At 41.9% G+C, this 21730-nt stretch overlaps 1 protein-coding gene across 1 annotated transcript; it reads right to left on the bottom strand.

Moving 5' to 3' along the window:
• Window positions 1-20343: 20343 nt before the first annotated feature.
• Window positions 20344-21135, bottom strand: LOC131688027 (proline-rich proteoglycan 2-like). Its single transcript, XM_058972153.1, has one exon. It carries the CDS (start codon window positions 21133-21135, stop codon window positions 20344-20346), a length of 792 nt encoding a protein of 263 aa, XP_058828136.1.
• Between the last annotated feature and the right edge of the window lie 595 nt (window positions 21136-21730).

Here is a 21730-nt window from a genome sequence, read left to right as displayed (position 1 = left end):
TCCAAGCGCATCGGACGAAATTTGAACCCGGCACCGTTACGCCGCCGGAAGGAAGGACGACCCGTCTAAAAGCCGTTCCTTCTATCGTCGGGAAACCCAACGCAACTTTTCCGGCCGATTAAAGCATCAGCAGCAACAAATAACCGCTGGTCAGAAACCGGCGCGGCGATCGATGTGATCGCCCATCATCGCCCGTCATCGCAGCAGAACGATCGACAGCAGCAGAAACCAACAGCAGCAGAACTGGTGAGTCGTATCGTTCTTGCTAGATAAGTGTGAAGGGTGGCGTCCGGGGAGGACGCCACAGTGATTTAAGCCGTCAGAGCGCAAACGCTCGAGAAGTCGTCCACGGACGGCTAGATTTAGGGACGCGTCCATGAAGTGAGGTTGTGTGTCGGCCATTATCTCGAGTTCCGTTTTTATGAACGCCACACACAACCCTTTAATTAATTAGTCACCCGGGTGCAGAGTGCTAGCCAATAGAGCACTGGATCAGTGAGGTGACGTCACTAAAAGTTTGGGAGAGTTTTGATGGAGAAAGCACACAGTATGGTCAATGAGCACAAGTAGGGAGAAAGTACACGCACACAGTCAGAAGATAGGCCTAGAAAGTTAAAAGCTATCAAATACAAACATGAAATTGAAATATAAATCCTCCGTTCATTACCGTAGAATAAATGTTGTTTAGTGTAAAGTAATCAAATGTTTGTAGTACTCCCGCAGGATTTAGTCCCGTTCCAGTATGGTTACGTCACTTCGTTCGGTGTAGTTTTCGTTTCGTTTCACTGTCTTCCGCTTGGCGGAATTTGATGAGTGGTGAAAGCTTCGCTTTCAACGTGTTGTGCCACCTGTTGATGAGTGGTTGCAGTTCCAGTGATGATAAGTTAGGTATGGGGAGTTTCTTACCGCGAATTATCTGAGGGTGATGAGGTTTTTAATGATTGCTGCTAGTTGATAATAGGGTCGTCTACCCGACTTTTGGAGGCTGATTTTTGATAAGCCTGTCTGGTTCGATCCTGATTAATTTCTTTTAGGTGAATCTTCTTCAGGGACTCGCCCTAAGAAGAGTCTCATCCGGGCAAACAAATCTTGGCGTGCAGTCTTCCTACGGGAAGTGGCGCATAAGCTGCACGCTTGCGAGGGATCGACCAGGGCTGGCTACAGGATCCCAAGTTGAAGGAGCTGGGGGAGAACGTTATAGGAACCGGGCGTACTCAGAAAGGCGAAATGCTGTTCGAGCTGAAGAAAGATCCATCGAACAAGAGCTCGGCCTACCGGGAACTCGTGGCAGAAGCGGTGGGAGGAGAAGCGAATGTGAGAGCTCTCAGGAATCAGAATCATAATATATTGGCTTAAATGGCACGTTCCCCTTATGTAGTCGGGTCACAACGAAAGACGAAGTGAGAAGCGCGCCAATAGAGCAAGGAAACCTGGAGAGAGAGAGAGAGAGAGAGAGAGAGAGAGAGAGAGAGAGAGAGCAGATATCAATAAGATTGAGGAAGGCGTACAATGGCACACAGACAGCAGTGATACGCTTATCGCCAACCGCAGCCAACAAGCTTATGTCGACCGGTAAGATCAAAATCGGGTGGTCGGTGTGCTCGTTGCGATTGATCCCTAGAGCCACTAAACAAATGGAGAGGTGTTTCAGGTGCCTGGGTTTCTGCCATCAGGTAAGAAGCTGTAGAGGCCAGGACAGATCTGATCTGTGCAGAAAATGTGGGGAGAAGGAACACATTGCTAGAGACTGCACAAAGCAACCGAAGTGCTTGCTCTGCACAAATGAGGGCGGAAAAGACCACATAACGGGAGGCTTCTTATGCCCAGAGTACAAAAAGGCGAAGGCAGGCCAATAATGATGGAGATTACCCAGCTTAATCACAATCATTGTGACATTGCACAGCAACTGTTGTGGCAGTCAACAACATAAACGAAGTGCGACGTTGCAATTATTGCAGAGCCGCATCGTGTCCCTCCCGATAACAGTCACTGGGTGATGGATAGCGCAGGGATGGCAGCAATCCAAGTGATGGGCGGTTCTCCTGTCCAAGAGGTGGTGGATAGCACACACGAAGGTTTCGCGATCGCCAGGATCAACGGCGTATTCGTATGTAGCTAAAATGCTCCCCCACGGTGGACACCAGAGCAGTATAATCAGATGCTGGACGAACTAACCGACTCGTTAGTCGGACGAACGCCGGTTGTTATAGGAGGAGATTTAAACGCTTGAGCCATGGAGTGGGGTAGCAGGCTGGCCAACGCAAGAGGTTACAGACTATTGGAAGCACTGGCGAAGCTGGACGTAAAGCTGTGCAATGAAGGTTCCGCTAGCACATTCCGTAAAGACGACCGGGAATCCATCATCGACCTATCATTGTGCAGCGCGTCGCTGATGGATAACATGAATTGATGAGTTAGTGAGCAGTACACACACCACCAGGCGATCCACTACACCATTGGTCGGGGAAATTGTACGGTAACGCCGAGAGTGAGGACTGGCGACCGGAAGTGGAAATTAAAGGACTTCGACATGGATTTTTTGTGGAAGCGTCACTCCAATTCCGAGTGCCGATGATCTGTCGGAAACAGTAGCTAGGGCATGCGATGTAACAATGCCGAGGAAAATGGATCCGAGGAACTACCGGCATCCGGCATACTGGTACTGCGGGCTGTCTGACTAAAACCCAGAACATGCGTTCCGAGAACAAGAACAAGATCTGAGGCAGTCAGAGAAGAGTGTAAGGAAACATTCGGGGCGACCAGGGCCGCTTTTAAACACGAGGTAGTACTTAGTAAGTCCACCTGCTACAAGGAGCTGTGCAGAGAAGTAGACGCTAACCACTGGGGCAATGCTTTCCGTGTCGTTACGGCCAGGATCAAGGGTCCAATGACGCCGGTCAAAATGTGCGCTGATAAACTGAAAATGATCGTGGAGGGTTTTTTTTCCGACGCACGACCCAACCGCACGTTGGTGCACACTGTAGAAATGCTGTCTCAAGTCTCCAACGACGAGCTCCTTGGCAAAAGGGCTGAAAGCGAAGAAGCGTTTTCGAACAGAAATGACAGGACGATGGCTACTTCATGGATATATGGAAGATCCAGAAGCTGGTGTTACTGCCAAAACCAGGGAAACCGCCAGGAGATTCAGCATCGTATCGGCCTGTATGCGTGCTGGATACTCTTGGTAAACTTCTGGAAAGGGACATCCTCAACAGGCTTATAAACTACGCTGAATATGAGAACGAACTATCGCAGACACAGTTCGGTATCTGGAAAGAAATCTCGGTCATCGCGAGCGCGAAGAAAGCTTCGGAGCAAAGGACAAGGGGTTACTGCGCCATGGTAGCGATTGACGTGAAGAACGCGTTCAACAGCACCAGCCGGGTGGCTTTCATAGTAGCGTTGCACAGAATTTATGCAAGGATCTGAAAAGTATCTTTCATAACCGAGTGCTAGTCTACTAGACGAGCATGATGCAGAGGTCGAGTGGAGTCAAGACAGCAGTACCTCAGGGCTCCATACTCGGCCCAACGCTATTTAACGTAATGTACAACGGAGTGGAAACACTGTAACTTCGCAGGGAAGTCGAGATCGTCGGCTTTACAGATGACGTTATCTTGATGATAACCGGCGAGATCCTCAAAAAAGGGAAGATTGACGCCAGAGACAATGAGCATCGGGACAACCTCGATGGTTGATGTCAAATTACAGCTGGCTCACCGAAAGTCGAAGGTAGTGCGAAAAAAATTCAGTGTGTCGTGATCAGCGTAGGACAGTTGATCGGCTGAAACTCGGTAGTCATTGATGGTAACTTCAAAGCCTGGACTGTGGAGTGACGCAGTAAAGTAACCAACACAAGAAGGCGTATCATGCAGGAAGTTCTACCGAAGTTAGAAGCGCGACTGTGCAATAGAGGTTCCGTTAGAACATTTCGGAGAAACGAGAGAGAGTCTATCATCGATGTTCTGCAGTCCTTCGCCGACGGCGCACATGAACTGGAAAGTATGCGAGAAGTGTACTCATGCGACGACCAGGCAATTCGCTACCGTAACGGCCAACGGAACCCTGTGACAAACAAAAACCTCTACATGGAGACACTTCGACCGAACAGCAGGACCGAGAAAGTGGCTGGTCTAACAAGAAGGATAACGACGGCCTGTAACACCATAATGTCGCGAAAGCTGCAGCCAGCTTACTGGTGGAGCGAGACGCTCAGTACACTGCTGCCTGACACAGAGCTAGAAGACGGGGTCAGAAAGCAGTAGCGGAGTCAGATAGAGAGTACTGAAAGCGGCATTGCGAGAAGCTAAGGCCGCTTTTAAAACAGGAGATCAAGCGTAGCAAGTACCAGGCAATCCCACGTACCGCCTCGTGATGGTGAAGATGATTGACCCGTCGATGCCAGCTGAAATGAGACTGGATATGCGGAAAATAAGCGCAGAGGGTCTCTTCCCGAAACACAATCCAACTACCTGGCCACCGACATCGTACGACGAAGCAGTAGGAGTAAACACGGAGATCGGCAAGTGACAAACGACGAGCTTGTAGAAGCGTCGATGCGATCAAAGAAAGTCCTCAGTACGGAAGGAAAACCAAACGTGACGCTGAAAACTGCGATCCTGGCATATCCGGACATGTTCAGAATGATACTGCAGAAGTGTTTAGAAGAAGGCAACACCCTCGAAATGTGAAAAGTAAAGAAGCTGATGTAAGTGTCAAAGCTACGGAAGCCACCAGGCGATCCGACCTCATGTTTGCTGGATACACTCTGAAGGCTCCTGGAAAGAATCACCCTTAACAGGCTAACGAAATGCACGGAGGACAAGCTCGGACTGTCCAAGCTTGGATTCTACGAAAAAGCATCGACTGTGAAGACAATTCGGACAGTTTTCGAGAGTTCCGAAAAGCCCTCAAAACAGAAACGAAGAGGAAATTGATACTGCGATGTAGTCACGATAGACACGAATAATGCGTTTAACAGCGCCAACTAGATTGTAAATCGTGGGTTTCGCGGACGATGTGTTACTAACGGTGATGGGTGCGACACTTGAAGAAGCGGAGGTGTTGGTAACGGAGACAGTAGACGCGCTTGAGAACTGGATGAACGGGGCTAAGCTGCAGATAGCTCATCAAGACGGAGGTGTTGTTGGTCAGCAAGCATACACTGAAGCAATTGGGAGTGATAATCAACGACGGGTTGAGTTTCAACAACCGCGATGACAACGCCTGCGAAAAGTCTATGAAGGAAACGAACACAACAACGCCTGCGAAAAGTTGGTGAAGGTAATGAACAGGTCAAACTTCGGCGGCCCGAGAAGCAGAACGAGACATCTGCTAGCTAATATTTCGTCATCGATACTGCTATACGGAGTGCCGCGCTAAAGATCGAACCGGGGGACCCACGAAAAGCTGAACAGAACGATCCGTTTGGTGGCCGTATGAGTCGTGAGCACGTGCAAAACAATATCGTCAGAGGCAGTATGCGTTATCGCGGAGATGATCAGGTCAATAGCCAACAGAGTGGTCACGCAAATCATGAACGCCTTACAACGGAAATGGCGCAATGAACTTCGAGCAGCGGTTTCGGAAGACCAATCACCGCCTGGTGGCTCTCGGAGCGCAAGCGAATCAGACTCCACCCAGAATCGCCGGACGGTATCTCACCGGTTGGCCCGAGAGAAATGTAACAAAAACAGAATTGGTATAGAGAGAACTTCTTTCGCCGGGAGACTACGTCGACGTAAGCTAGATAGTCCACTGGGGATTAGACTAAGTAGATACTGACGAGATACCATCAGTCGCAGGTCGTCGGGGCACCAGCGAACCGGGCGCCTTGCTACACCAGAATCGCCAGGCCGACCTCAGCACCTGGCTAGTTGACTCGGTTTCAGGAGAACTTCTCTCGCCAGGCAATTCTAGTAGTAGACTGGGCCCATCGTCGAGGACAAGACCGAGTATGTCACGAGCAGGTCGGAAGCTGAAAGACTCAACGGGGAAAAGATGCTAAATGGAACGATAAGGAAACCTATGGGCTTAAAGAAGTTGTGGTTCGTAATGACAGGGCAGGGAGCTAAAGACCTTAAGAAATTTTCCGCCCAGATTGTCCTTGTAAGGGAAGAGCACTAATTCTGGACCCACTAGCTTTCATATTGTCATACAGAAATAGCCACTTTGTGTGAATGGTCGAAAACTAGTCGTGTGTCAAGGAATGGTGCTCTAACCCTACAGAAGGAACTAACTACTAAGCAGTTAGACTACAGTGGGTGCTATGCACATAAAAATCCCTCCCCGCAGTAATGCCGTAAGGTTGTGCTTGGGAGGAATCAGGTTCGGAGGCAATTGTAGTTGTTTTACTGGGCCAGCCACCCGGCGTATGATGAAAGTAACTAGAACTAGAAGAAGAAAACAAACATAGAAAAAGCAAGTTGTAGCTAAATATTTTAAACCAGCTTACATAAAAGACAATATAGCAATGTAACATATTTAAGAACAGTGTGAGCAGTATTGTTCATTATTGCTTACGCCGCTGTCACATCTCAGTAACACATTTTTGTATTCCATTCGATAGTGAAACGCTCTATCCCCTTTGATTCAGCATCGAATACAGGAATTCAGAAGCAGGTTCCAGTGGGGCCATAAGTGGCAGATCCAAGTTGAAATTCTCATATGGTCCCGTAACAATAATACAAGGTTATCAGCATTTTATTTGGCGGGCGCCTGGGTACCTTTGTTGACCTGTTAAAGGTGTTTTTGTTGGACACACAACGGTTAAGAACAAACTGCAAACTTGTGTCAAGCCAAAGCTTCTATCTTACAATTGTCAGTATCCAACTTCACCGTCTAGATATACCCCAACACTTTAATATGCATTATGTATACTAACTCACCAAACAAGCACAAGCCCTATCTTCTCCACCTCGACAATTCTCACTCAAAAAAGTGTCAGATTGATTAATGTCTTTTCAATTGACCTGCACATGTCTCATGTGTTATTCAACCGAATAAATAGATTATGTCCTCCAGTCATCCATGTATCCTCACAAAAACTATCGTCTAGATTATCTTCATCATCTTTCTTTTACTTCTCAGCCGCCTAGTTAAGTTGCTTCGCTTTCCCCGAAGGAGGAAAATCCCTTCCTCTCACACCCTTCGCTTGCAGTGCCACTTCGTCAACTGATGGAATTTTGATTAGCAACAAAAAACAATTATAGAGTTGGATTGGATTCCGTTTCCCACCGGGGAGGGCATCTTGTTAAAGTTGGTGTCACTCTACCGTTTCGATTGACATGTTTCTTTTCAAAAGATCGATTGCAGCTTTCCTTTCTCCGATTAATTCACACCCTCGGGCGACAAGCTTCTGCGGTCATTTGTCAATATCGAATTAGATGTTTTCATTTGCTGCCACTCGACCGGAAAGGAATCTTACTACGAGCCAGCTCGTAATCGATGCGTGATAGTTATTTATTGGATTACAATAAAAATTAATCTCTTTATCAGTGCTGAACCAGAACGCCACCTCCCATCGAGCGGATGCTGACGAATCCTAGGCCCGATCATCATCATAACACATCATAAATACTAATAATATCTCGTCACATGTGAACCACACCCTAAGGACTGTCGATTACCCTCCCAGCGGACAAATTTCTACCGCGCCGAGAGCACCTCCTTCGGTTCCTAGCTCCCTTCCACTCTAGAGAACGACAAACCGGACATAAATTACTCAATCTGGTCCTTCCGTCGGGAGTCGCGTGCCTTTCGTTGGCATTGATAACAAAATGAACACGAAGCAGTCCTCCCGGAGAGCACCGGTAGAGGTCACGTGCCGCCAATTTACGGTGGATTATAAAATGATTCTTCTCTGTGGGGACTTTTTGCTGCCACTTCGGCGGTGATTTGCTATGCTATCTATATTAATTTTGGCGTGCGAACATGTTCGTTTGGTTCGTTCCGGACGTTGCGATTGTCATCGGGCTAGGCGACTCATTAATATCAATAATATAAAGGATATTCATCCTAATCCTGGGGAGAAATTCCGTAGAATAATAAAAACTAAATGCTCCGGATTGACGGAAGCTATCTATGCTAATTTAATTACCACTGCAATACGCTGCAAATCCGATTATGAGTGAAACCAGATAGTTTTTTTTCCGATGTGCATGCGACTCGATTGCCAAGCTGAAATAATATGCTATTTTCTGATATGATTTATATTTCTTTTCCGCTGATAAATAATTTTCAATCGTGTTTTAGACTGGGACCAGACATACCTCAAAAGTTTTAGCACCTCAAACAAAGTCTATGAAAAATGTGAGCTCAATCGAACATCAAGATCCAAACCGGCGAAAAACACCTTTGAAATTTCAATGTCTTATAGCACTTTCATTTTTACCTGGTGCTACACCGGTGTAGTGCAAAAAAAAGAGATAGAATGATTGTCACAAACGAAAATGCCATTAGAATGTCATGTAACGCCAAGATCCATTCCCTATTCCAACAGTCACATCACCTAGAAAATTTTCTTCTTGTCACTTGGTGACGTGACTGTGAGAAGAGGGCCCCTGGTGTCATCACGGGTATAAAAATATGAGAAAAAGACTTCTGGGACTTGAGTTTATTTTGATAGTCATGTTTACGTTTACGTTGACGGTGCTAATTTCTTTGTTTTACATTTTAAATTGCTTAAAACTAGGGCATAACAAATTGAGGTTATAGTTTATATTAAATCTAGAAAAAATAATTTTACAATTATCTTAAAACAAGGAACTCATTTTGAAATACAATGAGAATGATTGACTTTTATTAAGAGTAAGTGGTGAGGGAGGGGGAGAGAAAGGATCAGATCTAATGAGATATGTTTTAAGGTTTGTAACACAATACGACATTTTCAACAGTTATTATTGAATTGAACGATTAAAACTAGAAAAATACTTTCAATTTTCTTTTTGTAAGGACTATGCTTGGGCGAGATCATCAGTGCGGAGGGGTCTAATTCCAACATCGAAGTAACAGCCAAAGTTTGCTTTCTTATTTATCCTTTTCGGTTTGATCAACAAAAAGAAAACATACTAAAATACCGTTTAGAGCTGTGTTTGACTCCCTTCTAATCAATTGCACTGAATACTCTTTGGGGTACGGCCTGGCGCTTACGCAACCGAAACAGTACTAACGAGAGCGTGGAATATTCAAACCGTTGGATATTCCATTTTGACAAGAAGGTTTGTCGGGATTCCGCCCCGGCACAGAAGATCCACCGCGTTGCGTCCCCTCACGATAACGCGAACGTAACACCGTTTTCGATGGTGGAATTCTTACTTGCTCTCTTGTCATGTAACAATAAAGACCCGGGGCCAGACAGAATCAAATATAAAGGGTTACATATCCTTTAATATTAAAAAAAAAATCGATTTTTTTATTACTTTATCTGAAAGTACAACTCTTTGAAAACATTCTCCTAAATTCTTATAGAGATCGGAGACATAGATTGAAAATTACAGTGCTTCGAAGCGCGCTTCGTCTACTAAGAGCAGTGGTAACTTGAAATTTTAAACTCGATCATCTCGAAATGTCGTTTTTCCAAAAAGGGTTTTTCCCTGATCACCATTTCCAAAAAACCACTCACCCGATTTTCTTCATTTTTTTTAATTAATCATATTAATTTGTCTCGTACCTTAACGATTCCTTTTTTAATCAAATTTTTGTTTTGTAGAATTTTTTAATACAATTTTTAGAGCTTAAAACAACGATTTTTTAGGAAAAACGTTCCGTTATTCAACTAATCGGTAAGGTACGAAGAATACTCATAAACTAATAGAATTTTTTAAGTTTTGGGATTTTAGTTGACCTATTGGTCTTCAATCGTGATCACCGCAAACCTCTTAAATAAAAAAGGCCTTCGGGGAAAAAGCAATAACTCAACCCATTATTAATACATTTTTCTGAACTTATGCTTGATTATTTCAATGAAAAATGTACTACCTAAATAATATAAGTTTGATGTAATGAAATCTTTGCTTTATGCCTTTGTGTAAATTCAAACTTTCTTGACATATTCCGTACAAAAAGGTATGTAACCCCTTAACTTGTTAAAGAATCTGCCAGACTCTGCCAAGAGACGCTTGTTGAATTTATTTAATAGGTTTCTTGAGGGTAATACTGTCCCTCATGATCGGAGGCAAGTGAAGGTCATCACTATTTAAAAACCAGAAAAACCAGCCTCCGACCACAACTCGTATCGACCGATTGCAATGCTGTCCTGCGACCGAAAGTTGTTCGAGAAAATGATCTTGTTTCGTCTCGACAATTTGGTTGAAACAAATGGCTTACTCTCAGATACACAATTTGGTTTCCGCAAAGGCAAAGAGACAAACGATTGTCTTGCGTTGTTCTAAACAGAAATTCAAATGGCTTATGCTAGCAAAGAGCAGATGGCATGCAATTTCTATCAACATTATTTCTGAGAAGCTGCACCAGCATGGTCTTCCACCGACTCTAAACAACTTTTTGCGAAACTTGCTGTCTGAAAAACACATGCATTTTTCACATGGTGATTTGTCGACATCACGAATTAGCTACATGGGTCTTCCCCAGGGCTCATGTCTAAGGCCCCTTCTCTACAACTTTTACGTGATGCCTTGGACAATTTGTCTGCTTGGGCCCTCCAGCTGGGTATCGAGTTCTCCACGGAGAAAACTGAACTAATTGTATTTTCAAGGAAGCGTGAACCAGCGCAACTACAGCTTCAATTAATAAGTCAAACTATTGTTCAGGTTTCAACTTTCAAATCTCTTGGGGTCTGGTTCGACTCTAAAGGAACCTGGGGATGTCACATTAGGTATCTGAAACAGAAGTGCCAACAAAGGAACAACTTTCTCCGTACAATAACTGGAACATTGTGGCGAGTCCACCCAGAAGACCTGATCAGGCTGTACCAAACAACGATATTGTCGGTAATGGAGTACGGGAGTTTCTGTTTCCGCCCCGCTGCGAACATACATTACATCAAACTAGAGCTAATCCAACATTGTTGTTTGCGTATTGCTTTGGGTTGTATTCACTCGATTCATACGATGAGTTTGGAAGTGCTGGTGGGCGTCCTTCTACTGAAAAGTCGATTGTGGGACCTCTCATATCGATTGCTCATTCGATGCGATATCTTGAACCCGTTAGTAATTGCAAATTTCAAGAGGCTTGTCGAGCTCAATTCTCAAACCCGATTTATGTCCTTGTACTTCGATTACATGACACAAAATATCAATCCTTCTTCATATTATCCCAACCGTGTCAATCTCTTTCATGCTTCTGATTCAACTGTATTCTTCGACACATCCATGAAGGACAAGATTCGTGGAATCCCGGATCACATACGACCGCTAAAGATTCCAAGCATCTTTCATTGTATATTTCGAGAAGTCGACTACAACAAGATGTTTTACACCGACGAGTCAAGCCTCAACGGCTCCACTGGCTTCGGTATATCCAATCAAAACCTCAATGATCCTGCTTCAGTTTACGTCGCAGAACGGGCTGCTATTCAGCATACCCTTGGGATCATTGATACTTTGCGCACCGATCAATACTTTATTGTCTCGGATAGCCTCAGCTCAATCGAGGCTCTCTGTTCAATGAAACCACATGAAAGCACATTCCATATTTTCTGGGGAAAATCTGGGAGCACCTGCGTGCTTTGTCTGTAAGATCGTACAAGATTACCTTAGTTTGGGTTCCCTCGCATTGCTCCATTCCAGGTAATGAAGAAGCGGACTCTTTAGCTAAGGCGGGCGCTTTAGAAGGTGACATATATGACAGACCGATTTGTTTCAAAGATTTTTTCAGTATCACTCATCAGAGAACGTTGACTTCATGGCGCAATGGTGAACTAGGAAGGAAACTACATTCGATAATCCTTAAGATATCGACGAAACCTTGGTTCAAGGGTATGGATGTGGGTCGGGATTTCATTCGTGTGATGTCTCGGGTCATGTCCAATCACTATACGCTGGACGCTCATCTCCGACGTATTGGGCTCGCAAATAGCGGTATCTACACCTGTGGCAACGGTTATCACGATATTGAACATATTGTCTGGGTATGCGCCGAGTACTGTTCTGCCAGATCTCAACTATTGGATTCCCTTCGGGCCCGAGGAAGATCACCCAATGTCCCGGTTCGAGATGTACTGGCAAACCGAGATCTCCTCTATGTGTTACTCGTATACACCTTCCTAAAAACCATCAATATTCAGATTTAACTGCCCCTATTATTTTTCTTATTATTTTCTGAAGTGCCCTCTTCTGCCTACCGTACTACAACGATGGTTTGATGCGACTCCAAGACGACACAAAACATCTCTGTCGAATGACCTATCAAACACGAGACCTACAGTACAACATCACACGCGCCGTACAACATCGGTGTGTTGCCGATCCGCATCTGAGCCGTACTACGAAATCGACATCTTTCCTCCCTCCTGCCAGCCTTGTCCACCCTCTCTCCCCTCTGATACACAGATGAAGAACTTCACCTCCCCCTTGAATATCTTCCAAAAATATAAGTGCCGCCCTGTCTTCTAGTTTTAGTTGATCAACATATAATCTTATTAATAAATGCACAACAGTACCACTACTAGAAAATGGCCGTAATTAATCCCCCCTAATCTTAATAAAATTGAACCACTCCCTCTAGTTATTTCAAGTTAATATGCTTGTAAAATATTCCGTTAGCGCATCAAAAAATAATGGAATTTAAACGACATGTAAATCAATACGAATGTAAACATACAAAGCTTAAATCAAAAAATTGATTGAAAATTAAATTGAATTCGATGCACTCAATGGCAGCATCAAAAAGCATATGATTTTGCACTTTCGTTCGGGTGATATTACATGTCATTTATTTTACAGCAATATTGGATTAAAAATACATTCAAGCACATTGGTATCCCATTTAATAAAACTGTAATTTTCAATCAACATGTAAAATTATAATAAAATTCGTTGAAAAATACACGACACGTTTTGTGTATTTGCGGTGGAACTAAATTTTACATTTATATTCATGATCCAAATATGTGCATAAAAAGTTGTTAATAATAAATTACTCCAACAATCTCCCTTCTAAAAATCATAAAGTGCATTACTATACAAAGAACACACAAAATGACCCGCCCCCTGATCTTACGAATATAAAATTATCCCCTATTGTATATGTAGAAGTTAACTGTATTTTTTAGTTTCATTATATAAAAACTAAATAATATTGAAATGTGTAACCCCCAAGTTTTCAGAAATTCAAAATGTAAAACAAAGAAAAAATGATACCCTTTAAGCTAACGCATACGTGCCTTATCAAATAAACGAATTGAATAAAAAAAACTCTTTTAATCCACCTAACAGTATGATGATACATTTCTTATAACTCTTATCGCTTTCTTCGAATATTATATCGATTGAGAACGTTTAGAACTTCATGCTTCGCGATGTTTTTGATAACACATATTACATGGGATAGTGGCAGGACTCAGAGAATCGCTCAAATTAGCATAGGACAATATCAGTGCAAGAAATTTCAAAGGTTAAACCAATTTAATGGAAAAGCGGAAAAATGGCCCATAAAATAAAAATACAAACGAATTATTGCTAATGCTCCGTTAATAATATATATAAATTCTTCAATCAATGTATTGTGTAGGGAAAACTGAATTTTCCTAAAGGGGCTATATGTGTTGTGCTGAGTCAAAAAATTCGAAAAACAAATTTTCGAATGGATTTGAAGTTCATACTCAATGGAGTTTACTCAAATTCCCAACGCGTCTGAGACCTAAGCACTGAAATTTCAGCTCAAATCGGGTCTTCAATGTTATAATGGGTCTGGGTCTGGGTCATTTCGCCGAAAGCCATTTCGCCGAAGGTCATTTCGCCGAAGGTCATTTCGCCGAATAGGTCGTTTCGCCGAAGGTCATTTCGCCGAAGGTCATTTCGCCGATTTAAATTTTAATTGACTGATATTTTACCAAAAACAATTTCAATGATTATAAATAAAAGGAAAATTCAATCTTTTGACCCAAAAAAACAATATTAGTCAATCAAATATTGATTCAATACGCAAATTTTGAACAATGAACAAGGCATATAGTAAAAATATACATACTTGGCATAACAATTTCAAAGAACTACTACGCTAGTTGGATTCTGCTGTTGTTAAAACCGCATATCAATCGGCCTTTAAAAATTAAAGACAATGATCAAACATGTTTTCAATGCCATGCTACACTAATACCATCTTCCTTGGTTAGTTTTTGACAACTATCGATCGTCCCAAATAAAAAATCGAATTTGTTAGTAGTGGCGTGATGTAGTGGTCCAACCAGTTCGCTGGTAACTGTATACCAAACAACATAAATAGATAGCCGAAATGCAAATGTGGTAACTATGGTATCACTAAGTGTTATGTTGTATGTTGTTTATGTTATTTTATTCACAATTTGATAAAATGTTGTAACGAGGTGGCCGCTGACCCGCAAAGCATTGATTCACTCGTCGCCCGGTTTGCTCAAACTTAGTGGTTTCAATTAGTTCAAGTCCGACGGAGCGGAGTGATGTCGGACAGCACACGAATAAAAGCGATGTGGCGTAGGCGTAATGAATTACCTAGTTTGCAAAAAGTTAAAAATATTCTTGTTTGGAATATTTACGACAGCTTTTTCGTTGCATATTTGCCGCTGTAATGGAATAAATAAATAACAGCGACGCCTAATGTGGCTACGCCACATCGCTTCAAGTCAAGTGCTGTTCGACATCGCTCCGCTCCGTCGGACTAAAATTTAAAAAAAAAAACCCTATGTTTGAGTAACCCGGGCAAACGAGTGGATCACAGGTTTGCTTGCGAGAGGCCGCCGCTTCCGACGGCGGGTCGGCGGCCACCTCGTCCTGCGGATCCTCAGCGGCTTTGCGCCGCTTCGGATCCTTGTCCTCGGTTATGCGGCTGGGCCGCATCACACTGGCTTCGCCGCATGCGACATGCACATGCAAGGGCAGTGTAATAACCGAAAAATGGTAAAGCCAAACTGACTTTTTTATTTTAATTTTCTTTAATTATCTATGCTTTTTATAAATGTGATTTAATTTTAAAATATTAATCAAGGGCAATATAGTTCGGGGTTAATTTTCTGGTGAAAGGTACATTCTGAAGAATTATTTCCGGATATTGAAATTGTTAGTAGAATAGTTTTGTGTGGTAATTATAATTTCTAGGGAAATTTCTTTGACATTATATTTTCTAGAGAATGTTTTGGCAAAAAGTTTTACAACCACGTTGGACTCCATCTGATTGTAGTAAACATCGTAAATAGAACTTTATATTTAATTTCGGGAATGATTATTCAATTGAATAAATTTGCTACAATAGCAGTAATATAATCCTGAATTGCTTAGGTATTAAAATTGTTAATTTTGCGGAGTCGTTCATTCTTCTGAGCGTGTTCATTCCTCTGTGACATACCCTTAATATTATTTCCATTGAAATTACTTTTGATACGACATGGCTAATTCGAGGAAATGACCCATTCGGCGAAGTGACCCATTCGGCGAAATGACTTTCAGCAAAATGACCTTCGGCGAAACGGCATTCGGCGAAATTACCTTCGGCGAAATGACCCACCCCCGTTATAACAGATAGGCAGAATTTGAAGAAGTTTCTTGTAGACGAGTGTAGAACGACTTTGTTTATACTTACTTGGAGTCAGCGGCGTAGTCAGAAATTCGGTTTGGTGGGAATTTGGTGAAAAGCTAACTTACTGTCCAAATGGCATAATTACGAAACCGCCATCTTTGAAGTTTTAAAATTATGGAGAATCAGTTTTTCAAAAAATTGTAACAGAGTTCCTGTCTTTAGCGAATTCGTTGAGACTTTCATTTACAACAAATTTATTGTAGGCATGAGTACTACGTATATACTCCATATATCAAGTTATAAAATGATATTTACGAAGTCTTCCTTAATCTAGCTTTTTTCTAAAATAATTTTCTATTGTGAGCTTCACAAACTCAAGTTTTGGATAAAATGTAACTTTTATCGTTTATAAACAATTGAAGAGATTTATCATAAACAGTAAAATCATAATAATTTGATTTAAAATTAAACAGAATTAGCCTAAAATATGTTAATACCTTGAACACATGGAACCTTCATGTCTTCAACAAAGTGGTTTGTAATAGCACTCTCCAAAATTTTGCTGAAGACATTCAGTCTGGAACTAAATTTGTTTGAATAGTAAATTCGCCATAAATACTTCTTGGAGTAGCCAAAATTATTTTATCAAATGATGTGCTGTTTAACGTTTGTAAAATTCATCGAAGATACTAAACCTGCGAAATTGGCGGAACGGAAAACGCCATCTTTCATAAATTCCCCTACTTTTGGAAGGTGGTTTTCTCGTTATTAATTCTATAACGTTTTCGTCTCAACTCGACGCATTCCCAAATTAAAAACATTTTCAGCAAATGTTGGAAGTTATGCAATTTTTCGGTAAGCCGTTCTAAGTTACATAGATATTAAAGCAAATTCCAGTTTTTCCAGTTTCGCTTCCTATTAAAAAAGAGCCTAAGCTAAATAACAGTACGCCCCTTCCAAACTGAACTCAATATGATAGGAAATTATGATTATGATTATGATTGATTTCAGAACTCTGAAATGAGTTTTTATTGGAATGTTTTTAGGCAAGTATTTGATATTGATGTTATCAGACAAGTGTGAGATCAAGACCAATAGATCAGTTACAGATCAGGATCGCATTCCCACCATTTTTCAAAGGTCCTCATGATGTTTCAAATAATAGGTTATCAATGTACTGAACAGATAATTATCATTGTAATATTGAATTAAATCAGTCCGCACCAATAAATTTTTAACTTCAAACCAGTTATCCATAAACAACAAGCTATAACTTTTAAAGTATTCGAAATATGTATTTGATGTCTTCAATAAAGTTATTTTCAAAGGAAAGAGCTACAAATTTGCTGAAGGCACTATTTCAATACAATCACTTCCAAGAAAATTTATGAAAATATCTCACTCATAGCGGGAAACATTAGTAAAATCATAAAACCACAAAAGGGCTTATTGTATGCTTTAAATTCTCCGACGATACTGTATTTGGTCTTATTTCTGGCCATGGGAAATGATAAAAATCTTTCATCCGCATTTAATGTTAAACATCTCTTTTGATAATAATCCGATTTCAACAATCTGTAGTTCTTTCGAAAGGTATTCATATAAGCTTTCTAAAAATATATAAAATGTTTAGTTAGTCAATAGCGTTCTGTCTGGGTGATAGGCCTTTCATTTAAAATTGGTTTGGATAAAATCGGTTCAGCCATTGCTGAGAAACACGAATGAGAGTTTCTCTGTTACATACACACACAGACACACGCATACATTGTCCAAAATCGTCGAGCTGAGTCGATTGGTATATAAGACTGGGCCCTCCGGGCCTCGGAAAAGCATCTTGAAAGTTTAACCGAATTCAATACATTTCTTTTCTAAAAAATGTAAAAAATTGAATTTGATTCTGTCTGGCCCTGAGGCTTTATTTTTACATAATAAGAGAGCAAGTGAGAACTCCATCATCGAAAAAGGTGTTTCGTTCGGTATCGTGAGTAAATGCGGCGCGATAGATCCCCTGTGCCAGAGCAGAATCCAGACAACCTCTTGATGAAATCGAATATCTAGCAAATTGACTTTTCACGCTCTTGTTAGCACTATTTCGGTTGCGGATTCGCCGGACCATGCCCCAAAGATTGCTCATCGCTGTTTCTCTAGTTAATCCGTCAATGAACCGGCGCCAGTAATTATGTTACTTGGCTTTCATCAAACTTTTCATTCGCGTTTCTCCGCTCCGCGAACACGTCTGAGCACTCGTTGTCCCACGACGAGTTGGGAGACGTCCGCGAGAACTCTAGTTTACGTTTAGTCTGAACTTGAATCACGGTGTCGAAAATCAAGCCAGCCAACAATCTGTACTCTTCCTCCGGAAGAAGCTTTCGCGTGGACTCGATTTTGTTGGAGATTGCGGACGCGTAACTCTTCCGATTAATATTTCATGTGAGTTCATGAAAACACTGATTGTATTCGGTAACTCTAAACCATTGGCAATAGTAATTACGATTGGCAGATAGTCGCTAACGTAAGGATCAGAGACTACCTTCCACATGCAATCTAATTGTAGCGATGTCGAGCAGAGGGCGGATGGGTGCGCTGTGGGAGTAGGTATCCCTGTCATTTCATCCTGTTCAAAATGGTTCTATTTTTTATCACAAAGCTCGTGGAGTGAGATAGATTAATTATCATAATGAAGACAACCCCATGCTGCACCGTGGGAGTAAAAATCTCCTAAATTAGCTTCGGTGCGAACAAGAGATCCGCAATATAGCAAAGCCGTTGGTGACCAACTGATGCTCTAGGACGAATGTAGGTGGAAGCGATACAAAGGGCTTAAATTCTAATTTGACAAGCGACAACTTGAACGTTTGGTGTAGAGAGAAGGTTCGATTGAAAGAACAGCAGTCAACTGCATCAAACATGTTGTTACTGCGGGGAGAAAGATTATCAGTATGCTTTTAAGAGGGTCCGAAATATATAAAACTTTGAAAATACGGCCCACAATGTCAGAGAATTTTATTAATCCAACACAGGATTCTTTCTCCGGCTGAGACATATGAACACTTGGGGTTTCTAATGTCCAATGAAGTGCTGGGAACTCATTTTGCATCATCTTAATATCATGGTGGTTCCAGTTGATATGGCAATTTACTGTGCAACCGTACTCCTTAACCCGTAACTCCGGAACCAGAGCTCCGATCTAAATGATAACAGCGTATAACGACGTTACACCTTTCATTGTGTAACCTAACATTGTTGAAATCGACCCAACCAACTCTGAGAAATGTGAATAACATTACAAAACTTACATACACATATAGAAATTTTTGGATTTCGATGAACTGAGTACGACACTCGAGCTTTTGGTTCGATACTTTACCCGGAATGTTTTCACATCATATTTTTGAAAAGAAAAAAATTGTGATGAAGCGTTGTTTACTTGAATGATTATAATTGGTTCTTACATCACATTTGAACCTCCGTAAAACGGATCTCCAGCCAATGAGGTACTGTTTCATGTTAATAATATTATTTCTGACCAGGGAACATTTATACTTAATGAGAAAAGAGGCTAACAATAAGTGTAATAAAATATGAATCGGTCTGAATTCAAATATTCCAGTCAATTTCAAATTTTCCGGTATGATTCGATATGTTGGTTGAGCAACATTCCACTAGCGCAACCAATAAATTTACCAATCAATACGCCATCGAGACAAGACCACACCAACCGAACTACCATCATTCCATCTCTTCCATCCTGACAAAGAGGAAGGAACAGTATGTAGTACATCGTGCATACATATTATTTCTGAGTCCTGAAATATTTCCATAATTTACACATTCACTCTGTCTCGTTCCATCTTGCCGTACTTGCTCAGCACTTTTTCCTATAAATACTGGGAAAATATCTTGGTAGCAACGCAAAAAAACACCCAGAAACTGCCTTATGAAAAGGGAAAGCTTGGCGCACGAACGTCCCGGTTCTATGTGCTTATCATTATTATTGCCTCAAACCGACAACTAACCAGTATAGCATACCATAAACGAGCTGCTCGGCTCTCATATTGTTAATGTACCAGAAAAATATGCACAGCGAACGCGTTATTTGCCATCTTTCATTTGCAGCCCACCACACCACCAGATGGCTCCAAAATGGGGTTCTGCTTGTTACAGGTTGGAGCACGATAAACCCTTCCAGTATGTAATCGATCCACATGAACAGTTCCTATGTGAATACATTCACCTCTATTTACAACAATACTCTTGAAAGCTTTTTCTGTATATATACCAATATACATCCATGTTTATTGTTTATCGGAGAGCTCTTTCTAACAAGAGTTGCTTTAGGCTAAGCTAATGAAAATGGTTTGATGCGAAAACTAGTGGGTACTTCACCACCACAGTTGGTCGATGTTAGGTCAGGATTAAGTAACATTTTATTGACTTTGAGAAAAAAAAAACAAGTTTAAAGTTTGTATCGCTGTACGCTTACTGTATCATTCGAAATTTAATTATGCCGTAATTCGTGCTATTGATAACGTTTTCCAAATCTGACGAAAGTGAATTATAGCTAAAGAAATACTTGATCCAGTACTATCATTATCTCACTTTTTGAAATTTTGCCACATAATCCGATCTGACATAACACCAACCAGTTAACATCACTCGAATGAATGTTTCCTTCTAAAGATGGATATTTACACTAACATTCACAATTTGGGAGTCCCATACATTGCTACATGGCTTATCAACTTCTCCCGGTGGTAGTCCTTGGCCACTATCTCCCGAGGGTGGTCGCGGTTTGTTACCTCCGCTAGGTGGTCGCTGGCTTCCATGCGGTGGACGCAGTCCACTTCCTCCTTGTGGGGGTCGCTGCCCCCAATGCCCCTGTGGAGGTCTGTGTCCAACTTCTACTTGCGGCGGTCGATCCTCGCCTTGTGGAGGGCGGATGCCTCCGGACGGCGGACGTTGATCGTTCGGAGGTGGGTGATTATCTCCTGGAGGTGGTCGGTTCTCTCCTGGAGGTGGACGACTACCTCCTGGTGGTGGTCGTTCATTTCCTCCTCCTGGCGGAGGACGTTCGTCGTTGTGAGGTGGTTGGTGGCCCCCGGTAGGTGGTCGAATATCTCCTGGTGGTGGCCGTTCATTTCCTCCTCCTCCTGCTCCTATCGGCGGGCGTTCTTCGTTGGAACTGTCTGGTGGATGTGGATGTTGATCTGGTCGAGGCGGTTGCTCTTCGTCGGAGCCAACTGGTGGTGGCAGAGGATGTAATTCGTTCGAGTCTTCCGATGGTGGACGAATTTCCTCGCTGTCTTCAGGTGGTGGCAGTAATTCTTCATCCATCATCTCCTTCTCACCGTTCATTATTTTAAGGTTAGTATCATCGTCGTAAGGATGCAACTGACTGAGCTTCCCTAACGGGTTCCCAAGTACGATGCTAGCCGATAGCAAGCATAGCAGAAAAAGAATATTCATCGCTTGTACCACTATTTAATTAAAGATGCATACATACTGAATTGGAGTATTGAATAATGTGCTTATATATCAGGCTGTGCTATCAACGAAAACGTTCGATAACGACATTGTCACCGGTATCACATTCGATAAGAACTATTAGATTGTTACCAGTGAGAAAAGCTAGGTTGATGGATAGAATTTTGTTACCTTAAACAATACAATTAGGGGATTAAGTTCTAATCAATAACCTAAACATCTGTGCCATAATGCTATGTATATTTTGAAAACCTTCCAGCAATTTTACGAAATTCAGATGGCGTTTCACAGTTTTGATTTTGAATTTATACACATACGCAGAATCGAAGCAACCTGAACAAATGATTTTTGCTTAAAGGGTGTACAGAATCAAATCGCCTCACTTTCAAATTGCTCTAAGTTTGCTCACATTGGGTATTTTTTTATTGAAATTTTCGGCAAATTTAGTTCAATGTGTATTGTCTACCGTGGGCTTGGCGGTGGACTCCAGACTACAATTTTTTATGCTTAGAGATTTATAGCTTGGAGACCTTGGATTCTGGTGGTCACTAGAATCTCTAGTAGCAACACGGCGCGT

Source organism: Topomyia yanbarensis, chromosome 3, assembly GCF_030247195.1.
Source record: "Topomyia yanbarensis strain Yona2022 chromosome 3, ASM3024719v1, whole genome shotgun sequence".
Taxonomy (NCBI): domain Eukaryota; kingdom Metazoa; phylum Arthropoda; class Insecta; order Diptera; family Culicidae; genus Topomyia; species Topomyia yanbarensis.
This window is presented reverse-complemented; position numbering and strand designations above follow the sequence as displayed.